This window comes from Astyanax mexicanus, chromosome 10 (genome assembly GCF_023375975.1).
Source record: "Astyanax mexicanus isolate ESR-SI-001 chromosome 10, AstMex3_surface, whole genome shotgun sequence".
Taxonomy (NCBI): domain Eukaryota; kingdom Metazoa; phylum Chordata; class Actinopteri; order Characiformes; family Acestrorhamphidae; genus Astyanax; species Astyanax mexicanus.
The window spans coordinates 49,233,484-49,256,757 of record NC_064417.1 but is presented as its reverse complement, the minus strand read 5'-3'; the positions used below and the strand labels follow the sequence as shown (position 1 = coordinate 49,256,757).

Genomic DNA, 23,274 nt, shown 5'->3' with positions numbered 1-23,274 from the left:
AGCCGTGGTTTTATGTTTTTTGGATACAATCCGGATTAGCACCCAAACATCCCTTTCAGACAGCTTCCTCTTACAGCGTCCACAGTTAATCCTGTTGGATGTGGTTGGTCCTTCTTGGTGGTATGCTGACATTACCCTGGATACCGTGGCTCTTGATGCATCACAAAGACTTGCTGTCTTGGTCACAGATGCTCAAGCAAGACGTGCACCAACAATTTCTCCTATTTTGAACTCTGGTATGTCACCCATAATGTTGTGTGCATTGCAATATTTAGAGCAGAACTGTGCTCTTACCCTGATAATTGAACCTTTACACTCTGCTCTTACTGGTGCAATGTGCAATTAATGAAGATTGGTCACCAGGCTGCTCCAATTTAGCCATGAAACCTCCCACACTAAAATGATGACAGGTGATTCAGTTTCATTGTCCAACCGCTGTATACGTTTGAGTAAAATGAACATTGTTGTTTTATGCTATAAACTACAGACAACATTTATCCCAAATTCCAAATAAAAATATTGTCATTTACAGAATTTATTTGCAGAAAATGAGAAATGGCTGAAATAACAAAAAGATGCAGAGCTTTCAGACCTCAATTGGGCCACTAGTGTGGCAGAAAAGATGCTGTATCATATATTTAGTACTGTATGCTTAAAATGATACAGTTTGGGCCTTTTTCACTGTAGTTTAGTATCTGCATGTATATCTAATCTGCTTCCACAAAATAAAGATGTTATATTTAAAAAAGAAAATTAATTCAGACAAATTTAATCATCTCTATTATGTATTAAACTGGATATCTGGTGCTCTGGTGCTCTATGACCTTGGTTTAGGCTCTGATGAACACTGATACTGATATGTTGGGTGTTGGTGTGTAGGGGGGGGGCATAAGGTCCATACGGCTAATAGCCCCGCAGGACATAAAGAATGGGGATAGCTGGCCGGCGGCTGATTGGTGGAGGAGAGTAAACATTTGTTAGGGATCACTGTGTAAGCACAGATAGCACCCTGAATTGCCCCTGTGACGAGCATCGGGGTGACAGCGGAGGTATTGATCGGTGGAGGATAGATGGTCTGAGCTGATATAAAACTCGGGTTCTGCTCAGGCCGGGCAGTGAAGACCAGAGGAGCCTCAGATCCTCATCATGCTGCCCATCGCTCTGCTCTACATCCTGCCCGTGGTCCTCTCCCACACCCGAGCTCTGCCCTTATACCCAGACACAGTGCTGACCCCACCGGAAGGTAAGATCTCACTACCGATCATTCAGATTATTCTGCAATTTTTAATTTTTACATTAGTGAATTTTTAAGTTTTCTATTGAAACAATTATGGAAAGAGGTGCAAGATTACGGATCATAGATTTTTTTCACGTGATATTTCACTTAGAATTTATTTTATTTTATTTATTTTTTAATTATTTAATTTCATCCAGTACTCACACTTTAAAGTACTCTCCAGCTACTGCTAACTAAAGTTCCAAATTTTATACTTTTTTTTTCTTTTTTACTTTATTACTTTATAAACAAACCTTACATTCAGTGTTTTTATATTATTTAAAAATGTTCTGCATTGTAAAATAATAGTAAAGTCATCCAAACTATAAAGAAAAACATATAGAATTATTTAGTAAACAAAATTTCACAATTTTTGAAATAGCACATAAACAATTTTCTCAGTCAGTTTTATGAAGTAGAGTCACCTGGAATTCAGGCTTTCAGTTAACAGCTGTGCTGAACTCATCAAGAGTTAATTACTTGAATTTCTTATCTCTTAATAAAGCGTTTGAGAGCATCAGTTAAAGTAAAGTAGTGAAGAGGTCGAGTTACAGGTATACAGTGAATAGTGAATATTTGAGTAAGGTTCTAATCCAGATTATGAGAAGCAAGAACTACTCAACTAAATAAAGAAAAAAATACTTTAAGAAATGAAGGTCTTTGAAAGGATCCTCAAGTTCAGTCGCAAAGACCATAAAAAACATTATGATGAAATTGGCACTCATCAGGATCGAGTCAGATAAGAGCCATCTAAATGATTCACACAGTTCTTAGGTTTGTTTAACACTTTTAAGTTACTACATGATTCCTTATGTGTTCCTTCATAGTCTGGATCACTTCACAATTTATTAAAATGGTACTCTATACAGAAAAAAGAAACCAGAATACAGATTTCACATTTAGACAACATTTTGTATAAATGTTCCCATATTTTTAATAAGAACAATCAATTTTGTTAATTTATATAGTTAATTATTTAATTCTTATTTTTTCCCGATATTTATAATTTTTTGATATTATTATTTTTATTAAATTTGGTGTATTTCCTTTATTTATTTTTTTACTTGTTTTATTTTAGTATTTCATTTTAGTTTATTCTATGTCTGTGTTCTGATGGGTGGGGACGGGGTGGGTATTTACACAGTGAATTTGCCTTTGTTAAATGAACACTGTGAGTAATAAAGTATACCAGTGACAGCGTTAATTTATCACTGGCAAATTAACCGTGTAGCAATCTGAAGCCTATGTAGCAACTGTCACAGTCATATCAACACATTTACTAATTAATTGTAACTAAAAAGGGTGGTTTAGAACAAGGGGGGCTCACAAGGAAAATTCTTAAGAAACAAGTACAGTAGCAAGAATACACTGTGGGTATTGAGTTATACATTTGTATAGTTGTTATATTAAATTTAGCTGGTTTGGTTTATATTTAACATTTTTATTCTTTTTTTTTATTAATGATTTAAGATTTTTTTTTTCCTCTATCAGATCTGCTTCAGAAGTTGGTGTCAGAAGTGGAGGAGGGTCAGAGTGATGATCTGAGTGAACAGAGGGAGGTTAAGAACGTCCTCCCCCTCCTGATCCAGCGAGACCGAGATCACGACTCCTGGCCTAAAGGTGAGAAAATACCAATATCTGTATGAGTGAGAGCCAATGGTGGTGATGGAGATGGTGGTAGTAGTAGTGATGGAGGTGGTGGTGATGGTGGTGAGGATAATGGTGGTGATGATGGTAGTGATGGTGGTGATGATAATGGTGGTGATGATGGAGATGGTGATAATGGTGAATGTGATGATAGTGGTAGTAATGGTGATGCTGGCAATGAAGATGATAATGGTAGTGATAGTGGAGATGAAAATGGTAGTGATGTTGATAATGGTGGTAATGATAATGGCAGTGATGGAGATAGTGATCGTGGTAGTAATGGTGATGCTGGTAATAGTGGTGGTGGAAATAATGGCGGTAGAGATAATGGTAGTGGTGGTGATGATAATGGTAGTGATAGTGGTGATGATGGAGATCGTGATAGTGGTGAATGTGATGATGGTGGTAGTAATGGTGATGCTGGTGATGAAGATGATAATGATAGTGATATTGGAGATGATAATGGTAGTAATGGTGGTGATGATAATGGTGGTGATGATAATGTTAATGGTAGTAATGATCTTTCATTGTTATTTAATCCTGTTTTCTTTTTGTGTTTCAGAAGCAAAGGAATCTCTACAGCAGGCAAAAATGAATAACATGGTGAGAGCTTTTTCTTTACCTTAATTATGGGGATTTCTATTGCTGTGATTTTAGAAACAAATATCTGATATGTGTACATAACTGTAACTTGTCCAGAATCAGAATCAACCTGAAAATTAAAAATGATTGTTGAGCCAATGAAAAATGGCTTTAACCAACTTTTAGTATACTACATGTCAATGCTCTTTCTACAGTGTCAGTTCGTACAGCTTTCCTATAAGGCTCCCATAGGTTCCTGGCACCATATAGGTGCATATTGGGTGTGGCCCCTACCTAATGTGTTTGAGAGCCTCTTTGTTTTGTCTTTTGCCCAAAGCTACCTTATCCTAGATATGCAACAGTATAATGTATGTGTTGATAGCCAGGTCTCATTGTTTGTAGGCTGTAAGAGCAAGTTACCTTTACTATGTGTTCCTAGTTGTCACAGTATGTTAGCTTGGAGCTACAGTGTTCATTCTTTAAAATGTTAAATCTTTAGAAATATGCTAAATATGTTGAGAATATCAATATAAATATATTTTTAAATCAACTAAATTTCTTAAGCCCACAATATTTGAAAAAAAAAAAAAAACAGTTGAGTTAATTAAACTATTGTTGTGTGAACAAAACTCAGTTAAGTTGAATAAACTTAAAATTGTATGTATTTACAACTTAACTGAGTCAAAGTTAGGAGTTCCCAAGAGTTAAGTTTAATATTTTTTTCAGTGTATCTTACAGAGAAAACTGATACATGACCACATGACTAATCATTTAGACTAACTTGTTTATAATTAATGACTAAAGAACTCATCCCACAATTCTGATTTGAAAAATTGAGAAATTTATCAAAGCGTCTGAGAAAATCTGTAAGTTTTTATTAAATTAAATTAAAGAGCTGAAGTCACTGGTTGTGATAATCTCTTCTCAGGTGGAGGATCTGAAGGCGGTGATGCTAAAACTGGCGGCAGCAGATAACCTGCGCTCTCAGGGCTTCGTCCGCTCCGAGCAGAGCTTACCCAAACCCAACAAGAGAGGTGAGAACTCACTATCTGAAAGACTTTAATCCCATATAATCCAGTACTCTATGCTTAACCCTAGAGTCTGAACCTACATGTGTTCAAGCCAGTGACTGTGTTTAAGCATGAATGGAGCAACTCAATCTCAATCTCTCAGAAATGAATTCAGCACGTGTAGCCCCACCCATCCCCATATGTTTCAAATAATTAGCTAATTACAATGTTATGAAAAAGTTTGGGTGCCCCTGATCATTTTTATGATTCACCTGTGTATTTTTATTTTTTAATTTCTTTATTGTTTGTTTAACAGGGACAGCCCATATAAATCAACACTTCAGTTTCCACATCAGAGTACTGTAAATGTCGTCCAAAGTACTTTCTAATAAAACACTACTATTTCTACATTTAAATGCCACCGGCAGTAGCTTAGTGGTTAAACTGGTAGCTTTTTTGTCTCTGAGACCTGGTACTGTAATTTGCCATAATTTCATGGAAACAAACTTGGAATCCAGAGAAATCCACTCTGGTTCGGTGCTGTAAGCTCAATGAAGGCAGTCTGAGACAATCACACATGTTCTGAGAGAAGGGGGCGGATCTACCAAAGGATTAGATGAGTTTGGCTCCATCTCTGGTCTATAAAACGTAAGGGAACGGAGCTGCAGAGTTTATTCTTACATACAGTCATGTGTTTAGAAATAAATTCCAGTATTTTAGGCTTTATTAGACAGTATAGTATTAGTTTCACAGTTTGAGTGTATTGCTATTTAGAAGACTCTGTTTAGATGACTAAGTTTATTCACACAAATGCATTATTAACAGCTTACTTTAAGAGAGAAAAAAAACACGTTATCTGATTGATATCGGTCCAGATACGTCATCCAGACCCTCCCTTTACTTCCTCAGAAATGAATCAGAACTAAACTCTAAAACTTTCCCTTTGTCTCTCTCTGACAGCCTGTTTCTGGAAGTACTGCGTCACAAATTAGGAGCTGATCCCTCCGGAATTACAGAGGAACAGCCCACCCCACCCTTCTGCACAAACAAATCCACCACCACTGTTTATCTTCTCCATTACACAGCGCTCCAGCAGTCCTCCAGCACGGTGAACAGAGGTTCACACACGCCACAGAACTGTGACACGTCTATATTTTTAATCACAGTGCATAAAATAACCTGTGGACTGATGTTTTAGGAGGTTGTATGTCTGAGACCATCACTGTGCCTGTAAATGTTAGAAGCTTTTCTTTTAAAGGCCTTTAGTTTAGTTCTTTGTTTAGCGATGTGTACATTCACAAGAAGCAGATGATGGAACGATGTTGTTAATATTAAAGTATGAAATGATTTTATTTTTCATTAAAATGTGAAAATGTGTGTGTGTGACTGTGTGTGTTGGTTTGTACACCAGTTTGCGTATGTATACTGTACATATAAGTACATGACTGAAATCATACTGGTTTAAATCTTGGGCCTTATAACATCTTTGGGCCTTACTACATTAATACCATATATGTTATTAAACAATTATGGTGGAATATTTAAATAAATACAGCTCTGGAAAAAAATATGAGACCACTTAAAAATGAAAAATGTTTCAAATTGAAAACCTCTGGAATATAATTAAGAGGAAGATGGATGATCACAAGTCATCAAACCAAACTGAAGGGCATAAAGTTATGCAAAAGCAGTGTGTAAGACTGGTGGAGGAGGACATGATGCCAACATGCATGAAAACTGTGATTAAAAAACAGGGTTATTCCAACAAATATTGATTTCTGAACTCTTAAAACTTTATAAATATGAACTTGTTTTCTTTGCATTATTTGAGGTCTGAAAGCTCTGCATCTTTTTTGTTATTTCAACCATTTCTGCAACATTTTCTGCAAATAAATGCTCTAAATGAGAATATTTTTATTTGGAATTTGGGAGAAATGTTGTCTGTAGTTTATAGAATAAAACAACAATGTTCATTTTACTCAAACATAAACCTATAAATAACAAAATCAGAGAAACTTATTCAGAAACTGAAGTGCTCTCTTAATTTTTTCCAGCACGGTATAGTATTTTACAATTACAACAATGGAAAACACTCATAATACCATTAATTTTTATTTTTTCCTACATAGTAAATGAATAGTAAAGTGATACAGACTATAAAGGAACACACAAGGAGTCATGTAGTAACTTAAAAGTGTTAAACAAACCAAAATATTCTGTGATACTCTTGCAGTTTCTGAGGCTTTTAACTCTGATGAACTTATCCTGTGCAACAGAGGAAACTCTTGCTCTTTCTTTCCTGGGGCGGTCCTGCTGAGTGCCAGTTTCATCATAGCGCTTTTGATAGTCTTTGCAACTACACTTGAGGATGCTTGATTTTTAGATTACCACATGTCACTACATAAGTACTACTTATGTCACTTACATTGTATTAAAAAAATCTTGATACATGGACCAATAGAATTTCTCCAAAATAACCTGAAATATAGTGTTTTTTCATTGACTTCCACTGAAAGTGCGGGAGTTTTTTCTCTCTCCTGTAAAGTTTTGGAGCTGTTTTGGAGACACTTGTTTTTCATTGGACAGCGACGATATACTGTATATGTTACATATATCACTATAAGTATTTAAGTTAGTATACAAGTTTATAACGCTCATAGATGGGCTTAGATATACCACCCAACCCTAGTTTAAAAACCTTGTAAAAAAGTGGTACACACTACACACCACAACACAATTATACACAATAAATGATATGTAAAGATTTATTAGATAAACAAAATTAGACATTTAGGTGAAAAGTACATATATACACTATAAACAAAGCAAATAACAGGTGTTGTACAGTTAATTGCACGTGTGGCCTATTGCAGAGAAAGTGCTGCACAGCCGTCATACAGCATTTCCTTTTTAATGGCAATGCGGTGCTTCTCGAGGGCTTTGGGATCATAGGCACAGTGAATAATGCTAAAGCTTAATATGTGCTGTATTATTTATTTACTTGTTTTAATTTTTATATTATTTGTCTCAATTTAGCTTATTTAGCCAATTAACCCAACCACAAACTCATTTAGAAGTATTACTAGCAATGCTTCGGACAATAGAAGGTTCAGGACAGCCGTATGCCTCCTCCCATACATGTGAACTCAGACTCCGCCCCTTTTTTCCAAAATGTGTCGTAACCTTAGCTCTGATACGTCAGCTAACAGAAACCTGCGCTGATCACAACTTACAATGTGAGTGATGAGTGGAGAGAGAGAGCGCCACCTACTGTACCCTCCCAGAGAGAGCTTGGCCAATTGGGTGTTCTCTCAGACTCTGGCTGCTGATGCAGAAGTAGCAATTACTGTATGTACTGTAGTAACAATGCACATATCAGAATATCACTGTTAGAGCATTCACATAACAAATATACCATCATTTTAGTCATTAAAAATAATATTTCAGCCCTTTTTAACCTGCTCGTGTTCTCCTAGATCTGTAGCATATGGTTTACCCATGGACTTCTCTTCTCTTTTTCTCTTATACTACAATTAAAAAAAAAAGTCAGGTAAAATCAAAGTTTTCTATAAAATCTATCCAATATAAATGCACATAAATGACATTTGAGAATTAGTATGAACAAAAAAAATACTGAACTAAACTAATGTGTTTTAAAAAGAAATCAAATCTTAAAACATACAACTAGAAAACATTTATTTTAAAAATTGAGGCATTAAAAATCTTTCTAAGAATATAATTACAGTCATGAACAAGACATTATTCCTAAAATGCTTGCACTATTTAAAAAGTATATAAAACACCAAAGAAAAAGCAAAAACCATTTATCTGACAAGTGTTTATAAATAGTAGAAATTATATTATTTATATTATAAATGGTATAAAACATGATATTTCTGTTTTCCTATTTTGTTTTGAGTTTTTTATTATTTTAAGTTATTAAAATAACTAATTGCAGCTAAAACTAGACAGTAAAACAGGGGAAAATGGGCAAATGTCAACGTCTCTCTCTACATTTCAGAGTATATGTGCAAGTTTTCTTAAAATGGGCATAAAATGACCAATTCACTTCCAATTCACAAGCTAAATTAGTTTTTGATCTTCATTTAAGATAAAAATATTTTAAAAAGTCCAGATTAAAAAATATCCAAAACAAATCTACTAAAAACTACTACTTTTTTTGCTTTCTTTTGCATTTAATGGTAAAATGCAGGGATATGGTATTTGATCTTTTGACCATATGCTACAGATGAGTCAGGGGGAAAGATGAGGCTGAAAAGCTGCAGTGTTAATTTAAAGTGTACATGACTCTGATTTAATGATATTTACAGGGTGAAATCTGAAGGCTGTGTGTGTATGTAGATGCTGCAGGAGGTCAGTGTGGGACTATGAGCGCTTGTTGGCGACGCTCAGGTAGGCTTTCTCGATCTCGATGTTGGCCGGGCAGGTCTGGATGAACTCCTCTCGGGCGTTAGCGTTCTGCAGGTAGCGGTGCACGGCGCTGAAGTGAGCAGGGATGTCGAAGTTACAGTACTTCTTAGCTGCAACCTGTAAAATCAGAGAGAGATTGAGAAATCTTTTTTTGGGGTGGAAATGCACTTTCTATTAATGATGCATTTGTGTATGCATAATGGCTGTGCTGCATATTATGCTTCTGTATGGTGCTTTGGTTATGAATGCAGTACACCCAAAAACACAGTTGGGGCAGTGCAGGCACTTATCAGTATTCTTATGGCGGAAAGTTTGTGTCTTTGTCCGAATAAGTAGAAAAAAATTAATAGTTTATACTGAACAAATGACAAGTTTATATAATTAAGTTATATTGTGCTTTGTCAGTTAATCCGCTGGGATAATAAAAATGTTCAGTGTTCAAAAAATCGTTTTAAATAAGAGCTGTCCTTTTTCTTGAAAAGCAAGACAACGTTGCATTTTGTTTATTTAATATGACAATAATAACAATGATAAAAAAATATATTTTTTAATTGAGGCATTGAAAATCATTCTAAGAATATATTTACAGTTATGAACAAGACATTATTCCTAAAATGCAACATATTATTTGGTATAAAATACCTAATTAATGTAAAAACAAAAGCAAAACCCAGTCATGTGATAAGTGTTAACAAGTGGTAAAATTAGTAGAAAACATGATAAAACTACTGTAGACAGTAAAATAGGGTAAATATCAAATATAGCAAATATCAACTTCTGTGCCTAAATTTCCTAATATACGTCCAACTTTTCTTAAAATTGGCATAAAATTACCAATTAACTTCTAAGTCACAAGTTAAATTGGTTTATGATATTCATGCATCTTGGCATCATGTTCTCCTTTTTCAGTTTTCAATTCAAAGAAACTCATCATTTTAAAGTGGTCTCTTATTTTTTCCATAGCTGTATCTCTAGCTGTACACGTATTGTTTATGCCTTATTTTCACTGATTTAGGTCTGTCTTTAAATCTGTCTCACCTTGATGACGTGCAGTTTGGGCAGCAGGTTGCAGTCTGCCAGGGTCAGGCGGTTTCCATCCAGGTACTTCCTGCTGGAGACGGTGATGTTTTCTCTGGAGTTGTGGTCGATCTCCTCTGGCAGTGGGGTGCTCAGATAAATATCCAGCCGTTTAAACTCCCTCAGCAAGGCCTGCTCCTGTACTGTTAAACCAAGACGTACATTTAATTTTTATTTATTCACCTTTAATACACCTGTGCAGGTGAAAAATGAACATGAACAAATGACATTGTGAATTTAAACAGAAAGAAGTGTTAAGAGTTGAGTGTTCGGTTCTTACTGCTGTTGTTTGGACTGTTCTTGATGAAAGCGGAGAACTTGGCGAAGATGTCGGCGCCCACATCAAACGACTCTTTATTGAGGGGACTGAGGTGAGGGTATCTGAGGGCAGGAGAGAGAGAGAGGGTGGGTCAGTTTTGTAAGAAAGCCAGAAAATAGACTGTTGGGGTATTTTAACATTAAGAAAACTTTAAAATGTCTGATGAGCTTCCTTCCTTTATGTCATGGTAACCATGGTTACCATATTTATTTGGGTATCCACCTCATGCACTGCTTTCTTACATGACGATAACACCAGTTATCGGCGACCGGTGCATCTGCAGCTGCTGCTGTACCTTCTGTAATTATATTTAGTTATTAGAACTTCTCATTTTTAAGATGCACCAACAAAAGGAACGCAGACTGATAAATCTACAGTATTATTCACAGTTAATTTAGTTTGCTACTATCTTTGTAACTGAATATTTGAAAAGATGAGTGAATATTAGTTTGCTTGTCGCACTTACAGAGGGTTTTTACATTGTGTGGTAAAAAAAATGTTGGTAATATTAATCATTTACAATCCACTGCCACCATCTACTGGCTAATATATAATGTAGAACAATACAATTATAGGTGTACTGTTGGCTTACAGGCAGGATAGAGGTTTATCAGGTTATCAGTACCCTGGGTTTGAGAGAGAGGATGGAGTAATATAATCATTTATAGTAGACGTAAAAGGTGTCATTAGAGACCCAGTGTGATTAAATAATGTGATTTGAGAGCGGAAACTTGTCCAAATGGCTTGCCTACCAGTCATTCAATAGATTTACATTGTTATTTTTGGCTGGTGAGTGCATTCGTGATTTACCAGTAGTGAAAAATGATGTTAAATTTCTGTCCAGCACATGTTGTCTGCTATAGATTTTGATTGAATGATTAGTTATCATTGCATGGCCTTTTTTAGAGACTTGGCTTGGACTCATGACCAAAGACTTGTGATGACTTGTGAACATCTCTGGAATAGAGTGTGTAATAGAGTGGAGGACAGTGAGTGATTAAACACGGTGTTTAAAAACTCCAGCAGCACTGCTGCAGTATCTAATCAATGCCAGGCACATTCTTAATACACAGATATAAAGATAATGCTGTGTTTTCAGGGTATATATATATATATACCTGGGTGGGGCGAGGGTGGTCTCCAGGAACTCCTCGATTTTGATGAAGTCAGTCTTCAGGACCCCGTTGTACAGGAGGAATGGTGGGTTGGTTCCGGGGGCTAAATCCTTCAGCTCCTCCGGCTTCCTGCACAGCGAGAGTTACAGCAGTGAGAGTTACAGCAGCGAGAGTTACAGCAGTGAGAGTTACAGCAGTGAGAGGTACAGCAGTGAGAGTTACAGCAGTGAGAGTTACAGCAGCAAGAGTTACAGCAGTGAGAGTTACAGCAGCGAGAGGTACAGCAGTGAGAGTTAGAGCAGCGAGAGTTACAGCAGCGAGAGTTACAGCAGTGAGAGTTACAGCAGTGAGAGTTACAGCAGTGAGAGTTACAGCAGCAAGAGTTACAGCAGTGAGAGTTACAGCAGCGAGAGGTACAGCAGTGAGAGTTACAGCAGTGAGAGTTACAGCAGTGAGAGGTACAGCAGCGAGAGTAACAACAGCGAGAGTTACAGCAGTGAGAGTTACAGCAGCGAGAGTTACAGCAGTAAGAGTTACAGCAGTGAGAGTAACAGCAGCGAGAGTAACAACAGTGAGAGTTACAGCAGTGAGAGTTACAGCAGCGAGAGTTACAGCAGTAAGAGTAACAGCAGTGAGAGTAACAGCAGTGAGAGTAACAACAGCGAGAGTTACAGCAGCGAGAGTTACAGCAGTAAGAGTAACAGCAGTGAGAGTTACAGCAGTGAGAGTAACAACAGCGAGAGTAACAACAGCGAGAGTTACAGCAGCGAGAGTTACAGCAGTAAGAGTAACAGCAGTGAGAGTTACAGCAGTGAGAGTTACAGCAGGGAGAGTTACAGCAGTGAGTGTTACAGCAGTGAGAGTTACAGCAGCGAGAGTTACAGCAGTGAGTGTTACAGCAGTGAGAGTTACAGCAGCGAGAGTTACAGCAGCGAGAGTTACAGCAGTGAGAGTTACAGCAGTGAGAGGTACAGCAGTGAGAGTTACAGCAGTGAGAGGTACAGCAGTGAGAGTTACAGCAGCGAGAGTTACAGCAGTGAGAGGTACAGCAGTGAGAGTTACAGCAGTGAGAGTTACAGCAGTGAGAGGTACAGCAGTGAGAGTTACAGCAGCGAGAGTTACAGCAGCGAGAGGTACAGCAGTGAGAGTTACAGCAGTGAGAGTTACAGCAGCGAGAGTTACAGCAGTGAGAGGTACAGCAGTGAGAGTTACAGCAGTGAGAGTTACAGCAGTGAGAGTTACAGCAGCGAGAGGTACAGCAGTGAGAGTTACAGCAGCGAGAGGTACAGCAGTGAGAGTTACAGCAGTGAGAGTTACAGCAGCGAGAGTTACAGCAGTGAGAGTTACAGCAGTGAGAGGTACAGCAGTGAGAGTTACAGCAGTGAGAGTTACAGCAGCGAGAGGTACAGCAGTGAGAGTTACAGCAGCGAGAGGTACAGCAGTGAGAGTTACAGCAGTGAGAGTTACAGCAGTGAGAGTTACAGCAGTGAGAGGTACAGCAGTGAGAGTTACAGCAGTGAGAGTTACAGCAGTGAGAGGTACAGCAGTGAGAGTTACAGCAGTGAGAGTTACAGCAGCGAGAGGTACAGCAGTGAGAGTTACAGCAGTGAGAGTTACAGCAGTGAGAGGTACAGCAGTGAGAGTAACAACAGCGAGAGTAACAACAGCGAGAGTTACAGCAGCGAGAGTTACAGCAGCGAGAGTTACAGCAGTAAGAGTAACAGCAGTGAGAGGTACAGCAGTGAGAGTTACAGCAGCGAGAGGTACAGCAGTGAGAGTTACAGCAGTGAGAGTTACAGCAGTGAGAGGTACAGCAGTGAGAGTTACAGCAGTGAGAGTTACAGCAGTGAGAGGTACAGCAGTGAGAGTTACAGCAGTGAGAGTTACAGCAGCGAGAGGTACAGCAGTGAGAGTTACAGCAGTGAGAGTTACAGCAGTGAGAGGTACAGCAGTGAGAGTAACAACAGCGAGAGTAACAACAGCGAGAGTTACAGCAGCGAGAGTTACAGCAGCGAGAGTTACAGCAGTAAGAGTAACAGCAGTGAGAGTTACAGCAGCGAGAGTTACAGCAGCGAGAGTTACAGCAGCGAGAGTTACAGCAGTAAGAGTAACAGCAGTGAGAGTTACAGCAGTGAGAGTTACAGCAGTAAGAGTAACAGCAGTGAGAGGTACAGCAGTGAGAGTTACAGCAGCGAGAGTTACAGCAGCGAGAGGTACAGCAGTGAGAGTTACAGCAGTGAGAGTTACAGCAGCGAGAGGTACAGCAGTGAGAGTTACAGCAGCGAGAGGTACAGCAGTGAGAGTTACAGCAGTGAGAGTTACAGCAGCGAGAGTTACAGCAGTGAGAGTTACAGCAGTGAGAGGTACAGCAGTGAGAGTTACAGCAGTGAGAGTTACAGCAGCGAGAGGTACAGCAGTGAGAGTTACAGCAGCGAGAGGTACAGCAGTGAGAGTTACAGCAGTGAGAGTTACAGCAGTGAGAGGTACAGCAGTGAGAGTTACAGCAGTGAGAGTTACAGCAGTGAGAGGTACAGCAGTGAGAGTTACAGCAGTGAGAGTTACAGCAGCGAGAGGTACAGCAGTGAGAGTTACAGCAGTGAGAGGTACAGCAGTGAGAGTAACAACAGCGAGAGTAACAACAGCGAGAGTTACAGCAGTGAGAGTTACAGCAGCGAGAGTTACAGCAGTAAGAGTAACAGCAGTGAGAGTTACAGCAGCGAGAGTTACAGCAGCGAGAGTTACAGCAGCGAGAGTTACAGCAGTAAGAGTAACAGCAGTGAGAGTTACAGCAGTGAGAGTTACAGCAGTAAGAGTAACAGCAGTGAGAGTTACAGCAGTGAGAGTTACAGCAGCGAGAGGTACAGCAGTGAGAGTTACAGCAGTGAGAGTTACAGCAGTGAGAGTTACAACAGTGAGAGTTACAGCAGTGAGTGTTACAGCAGTGAGAGTTACAGCAGTGAGAGTTACAGCAGTGAGGAGACGGTATTCTCCAACAGTAGGGCGTGAGCAGCTTTAACAATCACACAATCCAAGCTTTGCTTATCGTATGATTCTGGATCAGACGGAAGATGATTAATAGCTCTTTTAAATGCTTTTGTTACTCATTGAGTAAAGCACACGGATGTGGGCGCGGCCGGCCGTGACCAGAGACAATACTAACAGATTACACTCAGAGCAGAATAAAGTGATTTTATTTGCTTAAAGCAAACAGTGTTTCCAAAAAGAGAAAAGACTCTAGATCCTCAGTCAAATACCTTATATACCTATAATATCCAACAGCCTGGGGCGGCCCAGATGAGAGGCAACGTTTTAGATTTTATCTTTTCAATGTTTTTGATGGTCTTTGCATTGACTGCACTTGATGATTCTTTGAAAGTTCTTGATTTTTTTTATTGACTGACCTACATTTCTTAAAGACTATGAAACCATACTATGAAAGAACACATAAGGAATCATGTAGTAACTTAAACGTGTTAAACAAACCAAAACACTTGTTTAGGTGCTCTTATCTAAGGTGCTCCTAACGGTTTCTGAGGCTGGTAACTCCGATGATCTTATCCTTTCCCAGGGTGGGCCTGATGAGTGCCAGTTTCATCATCATAGCATTTTTACAATGGTCTTTGCAGTTGAGGATACTTTTTAAAGTTCTTGATGTTTTTCAGATTGACTGACCTATATTTCTGAAAGTATTTTTTTCTTTATTTAGTTGAGTAGTTGTTGCTTCTCATAATCTGGATTAGAACATTACTCAAATATTCACTATTCACTGTATACCTGTAACTCTACCTCTTCACTACTTTACTTTAACTGATGCTCTCAAACTAAACATAAAGAGACAAGAAATGCAAGTAATTAACTCTTGATGAGTTCAGCACAGCTGTTAACTGAAAGCCTGAATTCCAGGTGTTTCTACATCATAAAGGCCAAGATGTAAAATATAAAACATATGGTTTATTTAACACTTTTTTGTTGACTAAATAATTCCATATGCTTTTCTTCATTTTTTTTTTCATTAATTTAAGGTGCGTCCAGACTTTTGACTATTTTTGTAAATTATATCATATCAACTGGCATTAAAAAATACATTGGGATATACTGTAAATGTTGGCCACATTGTCCAGCCCTCATCCATAAAGCAGCCTGGAACTGGCTGAATCAATTCCAAAAATTTTAACATGAATGGGGAGAAACTGAAACTGATATATGCTGAACAGACAGATAAATGTGCTTCAAATATATGTTGGTTTTCATGTCACCAAAGAAATATAATTAACTAAAATGAACTGGTTTATTGTTTTGCGGCAACATGCACTGTAAACCCATACATTGTTCAGACTCAAATGATTTAAGTCTGTTTTACATAAAATTAGATATTTCTAAACAATACTCAACTATTTTGAGATAGTTGAGAATTTGTGAGCACATATACTCAATATAGTATATTCAAACTGAGATCTTTAATTTGAACCAACTTATAATAACTGAGTTTAGTCTGTGGTCATTAACAGCTTCTTTTTCATTGGCTTCTGTCACAATATATTTGCATACTGGGTGTGTCCAACAGTTTCTGACTAAACACTCACCATCAGTGTGTAGTGATTCCCCCTGGGCTACCTTAGAAATAAATCAACTTCCACTTTAGTTGTAAAAACTTGATGTTTTAAGTTTTGCTAATTTAAGTTTTCATTTCCCATTAGTTAACTTTTTAAGGCAACTGGTTTCCTTAATTTTTTTAAAGCAATTTCAACTAAAACATTTGAGCAAACCGGCTGCCTTAAAAAAAGTTAAGTAAACTCAACTTATCTGGTCTTACAGTAAAACAAAAATAAAAAAGTTAAATCAACTCCTTCTTTAGTTGTAATAACTTGTTTTAATTTATGCCAACTCAAGTTTTCATTTCCCAATACTTAACTTTTTTAAGGCAACCAGTTTCTTCAAATTTTTAAAGTAAGTTCAACTTATCCGGGCTTACAGTGTGGGAGCCTCAAAACACAACTCTCAAATGAGCTGAAAACAAAGATTGTTCAACATTTTGATTTAGAGGTAGTTTTCAGCTGGTACAGGTACTGGGAATCTTGTTAAAGTTGAGGATCACATGGATTCCAGTCAAAATCAGCTGATTTTTGAGAACAATATTCAAGAATCAGTGAGAAAGTTGAAGTTTGAAGCGCTAGGGCTGGATCCTTCAACATGACAACGACCCTAAACACTAAACACTCACAATCTACTAAAGCATTCATGCAGAGGAGCAAGTACAACGTTCTGGAATGATCATCTCAGATCATCTCAGTCCTCAGACCTGAATATTATTGAAGTATAATCTGTGGTGTGATTTAAAGTGAGCTGTTCATGATCAGAAACCTGAATCAACCTGATAGAACTGGAGATGTTTTATAAAGAAGAATGATCCAAAATACCTTCAACCAGAAACAGCCAGACTCTCACTGGAAGCTATAGGAAGAGTTTAAAGGCTGTTATTTCTGCAAAAAGAGGATTTTTTGATGCCAAAATTTGATGGCATTTTTCTGTTAAAGTGCCCAAATTTATGCTCCTGCCTAATTTAGTTTAAAGAATTGTTGCACACTTTCTGTAAATCCTATAATCTTCATTTTACTTCTTGAATATCACTGTGTTCATCTGCTATAAGCTATGATGTATATTACTGAAATTGCTGATCCGAAAAAACAATGATTTATAAAAGAAAATAATGAACATTATCAGGGGTGCCCAAACTTTTTTCATACCACTGTACATGCCTTTTTTTGGATATAAAAAGTGTGGAATATGTGTTTTTCAGTTTTGTTAATTTAGTAATAATTAAATGTTAATGGCTCGCAGCAGCACTTACTTCCTCATGTCGACTGTAGTAACTGTGAATTTGACTCCTTTCAGCCACAGAACCATAAACAGACTCTGACAGAACGGGCAGTTCCCCACGTTCTCTCCATCATGACCCGCCTATACACACACACACACACACACACACACACAAACACACAGCAGGAGGAAAAGTCAACACTGAAAACACATTGCAACATTCAACTCGTATTCATACAGTTATTGCACCATTAATCCTCCTGTTATCCTCAAATTCACTTACACACTTTATCCTTAATAAAGAGATTTTTAAACCTAAAGAAAATATATAATTTTCTATAATTTGACATATTAGTTTACTGAGAAATTGGTTTTGTGGTGTTTAGTGTTCTTAGGTTTGGGCCTAAAGCTGAGGAATGTTAAACTGATATATGGGAGACTGTGGTTCAATTCCAGGTCTGGGTAACTATGCTGCTTTACACTAATGAGAGTCCTTGGGCAAGACTCCTAACACTACATTGACCACTTATGTAATATATATAACATATATACATATACATCTGCTAAATGCTATAGATGTACAGGGGTTTGACAATGAAACTGAAACACCTGGTTTTAGAGCACAATAATTTATTATGGTGACGGACAGTTCTGGTGGAAACAGGAGAGTTGAGGTGCACATTGAATTCTGCGTGATTTGATCAGCCGTGGTTTTATGTTTTTGGATACAATCCGGGTTAGCACCCGAACATCCCTTTCAGACAGCTTCCTCTTACAGCGTCCACAGTTAATCCTGTTGAATGTGGTTGGTCAGATACCTTGTCTCTTAATACATCACAAAGACTTGCTGTCTTGGTCACAGATGCTCCAGCAAGGCATGCACCAAAAAGTTGTCCTCTTTTGAACTCTGGTATGGTCACTCATAATGTTGTGTGCATTGTAATATTTAGAGCAGAACTGTGCTCTTACCCTGCTAATTGAACCTTTACACTCTGCAATGTGCAATGTGCAATTAATGAAGATTGAACACCAGGCTGCTCCAATTTAGCCATGAAACCTCCCACACTAAAATGACGACAGGGGTTTCCGTTTTATTGTCCAACCCCTGAATATAAACAGTACTTATGATAGAATGTCTCAACTAATTATTAATTGACAGTAGTTAAGACATTACATTAATTATTGCAAATTTCTCAGAGGACGTGTAAGAAAAACACTGCATTTAATACAGGAAACCCCACATATACACATCTTGTTACAGATCAGTGCCGGTTCTTTAGCTTCCACGGGACATGGCAAAAGTGATGGGACACCATAATAAATAATACTGACTAATACAGAGCAGTATAACAGAATATCAGAGCTAATTACGGTTCAGTCTTTCATGTCTTTTCTAATTCTGTAATAAATCACAGTGTATTGTCCGGCCTCGCCTGTCCCTAAAGAAAGGATCGTAAATAGCCGCGTTCAGTGGGTGTGTCTCAGTGCGTGTGTTTTAGTGGAGTGGCTATTTAAAGGCCTGATCCAAAGAGAGGAAAAGAAAGCATTGTGTTGGAAAGAGAGATAGAGCACAATGACTTCAGTCCATTCAGAGCACACCTGTCTCAAAAGCAGCAGAGTAAACAAACCGTCCAGCCAGGGAGACACCAAAACAGACACGACAAGGCCTGACGATATATCGTCCCTGAAATAATCGTGATAAATGATCATAATCTCATTTAAAAAGTCATTTATGCCACTGATTTAATAATAATATAATAATGTAGTTACATCTTTTTAAAGAGAAATTTAAAGAGAAGTTTTAAATATTATAAATATATATTTAGACATTAGAATTAGAGTTTATTTTGTGTACAAATATCCTAAATAAATAATACATAAAGAAAAACACATAAAAAAAATTAAAGTGGCTTTTCTTTTTTGATACAAAGTATTAGCATTTCAGCTTAATGATGTTAATGGGCTCTCCTTGCTAACACAAACGTAATATACAACAATAATGATGTAAGAAAAAAATATTAAGGTTATGTGTATATATTGGAAGATAAGACCCAGGCCCAGACTGTTCATTTCCCATAGTCATAGGCACTTGGTATACCAAGTACTTGGTATTTTAGTATTTATTACCTAGATGTTTAATGTGTACAGGCTATAATCAATTAAGCATTGTGTAAATACTGTACATATAGTTCTGGAAAAAATAAAGAGACCACTTCAGTTTCTGAATCAGTTTCTCTGATTTTGCTATTTATAGGTTTGTGTTTGAATAAAATGAACATTGTTGTTTTATTCTATAAACTACAGACAACATTTCTCCCAAATTCCAAATAAAAATATTCTCATTTAGAGCATTTATTTGCAGAATATAATGCAAAAAAAAAACAAGTTCATATTCATAAAGTTTTAAGAGTTCAGAAATCAATATTTGGTGGAATAACCCTGGTTTTTCATCAAAGTATTTATGCACCTTGGCATGTTCAACTCCACCAGTCTTACACACTGCTTTTGGATAATTTTATGCTGCTTTACTCCTGGTGCAAAAACTCAAGCAGTTCAGCTTGGTTTGATGGCTTGTGATCATCCATCTTCCTCTTGATTATATTCCAGAGGTTTTCAATTTGATAAAATCAAAGAAACTCATTAGTACATACACTGTGTACACTATATAGCTAAAACTATCCTGCGCTGGTCTGGTCTACACTCTACTGTTCCTTCACTAACGCTTGTAGGAGCAGTCTACATGTCAAGGTGATGCTTTTATTCACTTTATGAGAAGATGGACACAATATATAATCTAACTGACCTTTATACACACATTTAATCACATAACAAGCGCAACTGTAATTAATCTGTAACAATGTGTAATTTACCAGTAGATACACTGTTATTACATTAACTACGCCTCCTCTTTTTGACCTGCTGCTGATGCAGCATTACCGAGTAGCATCACAGCGCTAACACTCGGAGGAAAGTGCAGCGACACATCAGCTCACAGACGCAGCCTTGTGCTGATCCACATCACCCTAGGAGTGATGAAAGAGGGGAAAGAGCGCCATCTACTGTACCCACCCAGAGAGAGCAAGGCCAATTGTGCTCTCTCGGGGCTCCAGCAGTTGACGGAAAGCTGCATGACCGGGATTTGAACCAGCGAACTCCTGAAAACAGTGGCAGTGCTTTAGATCGCTGGACTGCTTGTCGCCCATAAACCCCTATTTTTTTAAACCTGAACAAAATGAAACATTTGACTACTTTTTTCACGATTGCATACATTAAATAGCCTTATTATAATTTTTTGTTTTAGCCCCTTTGTTTAACTTTATACTGTAGATCCCTTTAAAATGTGACTAGTATTTTCTTTAAAGACCCTTTAGAGGTTTCCAACAACAAACAGAGACCCTGTGACTACTACTCCACTACTACGTGTGCATGTGCGTGTGTAACATGTGTGTATGAATGCTTGCAACTGTGTGTGTGTGTGTGTGTGTGTGTGTGTGTGTGTATGTGGGTGTGTCCAGCTCAGGAAGGGGCCAGGGATTTCCAGTGCGTGCACTTCTACTGGCATGTGTGTGTGTTTGATGATAAGACGCCCCCCCAGCTCTGGAGTTACGTGTGTGTGTATAAGTGTGTGTGTGTGTGAGTGTGTGTGTGTGTTTCGATAAAAAGCAGTAGACAAGATGACGGTTGTTCCCCGAGACCAGTAGACTTTACATAACTCTGCCTGCATGGTGTCAGACCAGAGCCTCATTCAGCACTGAAAATAAGGCCTGAGACGATACGATACTATATTAATACATTGCCCACGATAATACAGTGATTTTGTAAAAATCGATAAATAACAAGACAATTTACTACGATATTTCACAGCATCTGTGTTACTGAAGAGGATAACATATTCCTCAATAATTAAATACCAGGAATTATGTATTTATTGGTGTTTCAGTTTCACAGAATTTAGCTACCAATATTATTCATTGCAGGTTTATTAGCCCTATTCATTTGATTATAGCGCCACCATGTGGAGGAATGAAGCAGTAGAGTGTGTAACTATAGTACGTCAGTTTGGGGGATAGTCTAACGAAGCTTAAAGTGCCTTTATTTCAATAAATAAAATAATATATATTTAAATAGATTTAAATATTAATATTTTGTCCACCCCTACTAAAATAAATGTGTGCTCTACCTTCCCTCCCATGCTGGAGCAGTAGTGTGTGTAGGGTATCCTGTCAGGAGTGCCCTTTACTTTGGATTTTACAGGATATGAGTTGATGATAAGGCTGCCAACTCATAATAGGCAGCCAAAATTATTATTATTATTATTATTAATAAGAGACATATTGTATAATAGGAGAAATAAAAGTGAAAAACTTGAAAAAAATGTATACTGAGCAATTCCTTATTTTATTTAAAAGCAAGATAAAAACACATTTAGGCTCTGCTTAATTTAAGAAGTAGTAAAACAAGTGGCACAACTAATGAAACCTTCCTCAAATTAAGTGGAAAAAAACAATTATTAGTGCTGAAAATTGACGTTTTTTATCATAATCAGATGGGTTGTTAAATAAATAATAAATTATATTGTAGTTTAGTAACTTTTTCTTAAAAAAAACATAACATAATTTTTAAAAAGAGGCAATTTTTAAAAATCGACCAAAACTGTCTGTTCTGCTTTTGGTATATCGTATACATTCTTAAGTTTTGTTTGGTTTCACTTTTGGCCAAAAATTTCCATTTCGGTCCATCCCTAGTTGGTGATAAATAGACACATATCTCTTTCATCTTAATAAATAGACCAAAACTGTTTTTATTATATATTTTTTAAGCTGACAAATAAAAGTTACACAACACACATTAAGACACATTTAAGCAATTTCGTAATACATAACGAAAGGAATAAAAAATAAAACTGAATTATTTCTGGCTATGGCTATAAACTAAATTTTATTTTTCTACAATAGCTTTTTAATATTAAAAAATATAAAAAATGCTATTTAGATTTCATTTTGGGAAGATATTCTGGAAAACTATTCTATTATACATTTAACAGAGCTTTATACGCTTATGTATATGCTTATTATATAACCTATACAACTATAATCAAACAAATTGAATTACTGGTGGCTATAAAATGAATTTTATGATATATATCATAAGCTATATATATATTTCTCTCTCTCTCTCTCTCTCTCTCTCTCTCTCTCTCTCTCTCTCTCAGCTTTCTCTCTTCTCATGTAGTGTGAGTTTGTGTGTTGTTTGTTTTTTTAAGAGGCTGTGCCTTTTGCCAAGCTTGTAAAAAAGTTGTTTTTTAATGTTCTGCCTGGTAAAATAAAGGTTAAATAAAATAAAATAAAGTAAGTTCAAGTAAGTTTTTGTTTTTTTTGTTCTTGTCCACTTGTTCTTTGCCACATCTGGAAGTGATTACTCTGGAAATGAATTCCAGGAATTAGAAAGTACTGACCTTTATAAAGAGCTCAATAGTCGGTTCTCTATCCGAGTTCTGTCTCAGTGCCATCTCTGCTGTGAGTGGGTTGCCAGTTAATGCCAGTTAATCCAGGTGTTTAGCAGAAGTTTTTCCCTCAGAGGAGCTTGAGCAGAGTGAGAATCCCTCCCTGCAGCACTCTGTGTGTGTGTGTGTGTGTGTGTATAGAATAAAATCAGAAAAGAAAGCAGTTTCTGCAGTGTCTGAGTGGGAGTTGTCTGCAGTCTGAGCTGAGAGTATGGGTATCTCCTCCCTCAGGCTGGATACTTTAAGAGTAAGGGGGAGGAGGGCTGGAGAGAGGGAGGATGGGCGTGGCATCCGCTCATATAAACCCGGTGCCAAGCAGAGAGAGAGCTCAAAAATAGCTCTCATTTCATCACACAGCTCTGAGTGAGTCACTGCGTCATCATCACACGCGTGCAGCAGACCCACACTCTACTGGATAAGACCCTCAACACCTCACACAGAACCCAGTCTTTACATAGGGGTCTTTCCTACCCGCCACTCTTAGCCCATAGCTCAGT

General features: G+C 37.4%; 2 protein-coding genes across 2 annotated transcripts; one reads left to right on the top strand and one right to left on the bottom strand.

The window, feature by feature from the left end:
- Nucleotides 1–966: 966 nt before the first annotated feature.
- On the top strand, nucleotides 967–5,892 carry urp1 (urotensin-related peptide 1). The gene is made up of 5 exons (XM_049483908.1): nucleotides 967–1,243; nucleotides 2,768–2,896; nucleotides 3,486–3,526; nucleotides 4,434–4,539; nucleotides 5,476–5,892. The coding sequence occupies exons 1-5, from the start codon at nucleotides 1,147–1,149 to the stop codon at nucleotides 5,505–5,507; spliced, it is 405 nt and encodes a 134-aa protein (XP_049339865.1). The 5' UTR covers nucleotides 967–1,146; the 3' UTR covers nucleotides 5,508–5,892.
- A 1,374-nt stretch (nucleotides 5,893–7,266) lies between these two features.
- Nucleotides 7,267–23,012, bottom strand: clic2 (chloride intracellular channel 2). The gene is made up of 6 exons (XM_015607137.3): nucleotides 22,730–23,012; nucleotides 17,306–17,415; nucleotides 11,461–11,586; nucleotides 10,304–10,404; nucleotides 9,985–10,166; nucleotides 7,267–9,063 (listed from the first exon to the last, which is right to left on the bottom strand). Exons 1-6 carry the CDS (start codon nucleotides 22,781–22,783, stop codon nucleotides 8,902–8,904), a joined length of 735 nt encoding a protein of 244 aa, XP_015462623.2. The 5' UTR covers nucleotides 22,784–23,012; the 3' UTR covers nucleotides 7,267–8,901.
- Nucleotides 23,013–23,274: the final 262 nt, after the last annotated feature.

Bases quoted from the DNA above. Each gene is read 5' to 3' on its own strand.
- urp1 (XM_049483908.1), top strand. From the start codon at position 1,147: ATGCTGCCCATCGCTCTGCTCTACATCCTGCCCGTGGTCCTCTCCCAC. The intron at 1,244-2,767 runs GTAAGATCTCAC...TTCCTCTATCAG, and splicing joins AGTGCTGACCCCACCGGAAG to ATCTGCTTCAGAAGTTGGTG. The intron at 4,540-5,475 runs GTGAGAACTCAC...TCTCTCTGACAG, and splicing joins ACCCAAACCCAACAAGAGAG to CCTGTTTCTGGAAGTACTGC.
- clic2 (XM_015607137.3), bottom strand. From the start codon at position 22,783: ATGGCACTGAGACAGAACTCGGATAGAGAACCGACTATTGAGCTCTTT. The intron at 11,587-17,305 runs GTAAGTGCTGCT...CTCGCTGTGCAG, and splicing joins ACTACAGTCGACATGAGGAA to GAAGCCGGAGGAGCTGAAGG. The intron at 10,405-11,460 runs GTATATATATAT...TCCTGCCCTCAG, and splicing joins ACCACCCTCGCCCCACCCAG to ATACCCTCACCTCAGTCCCC.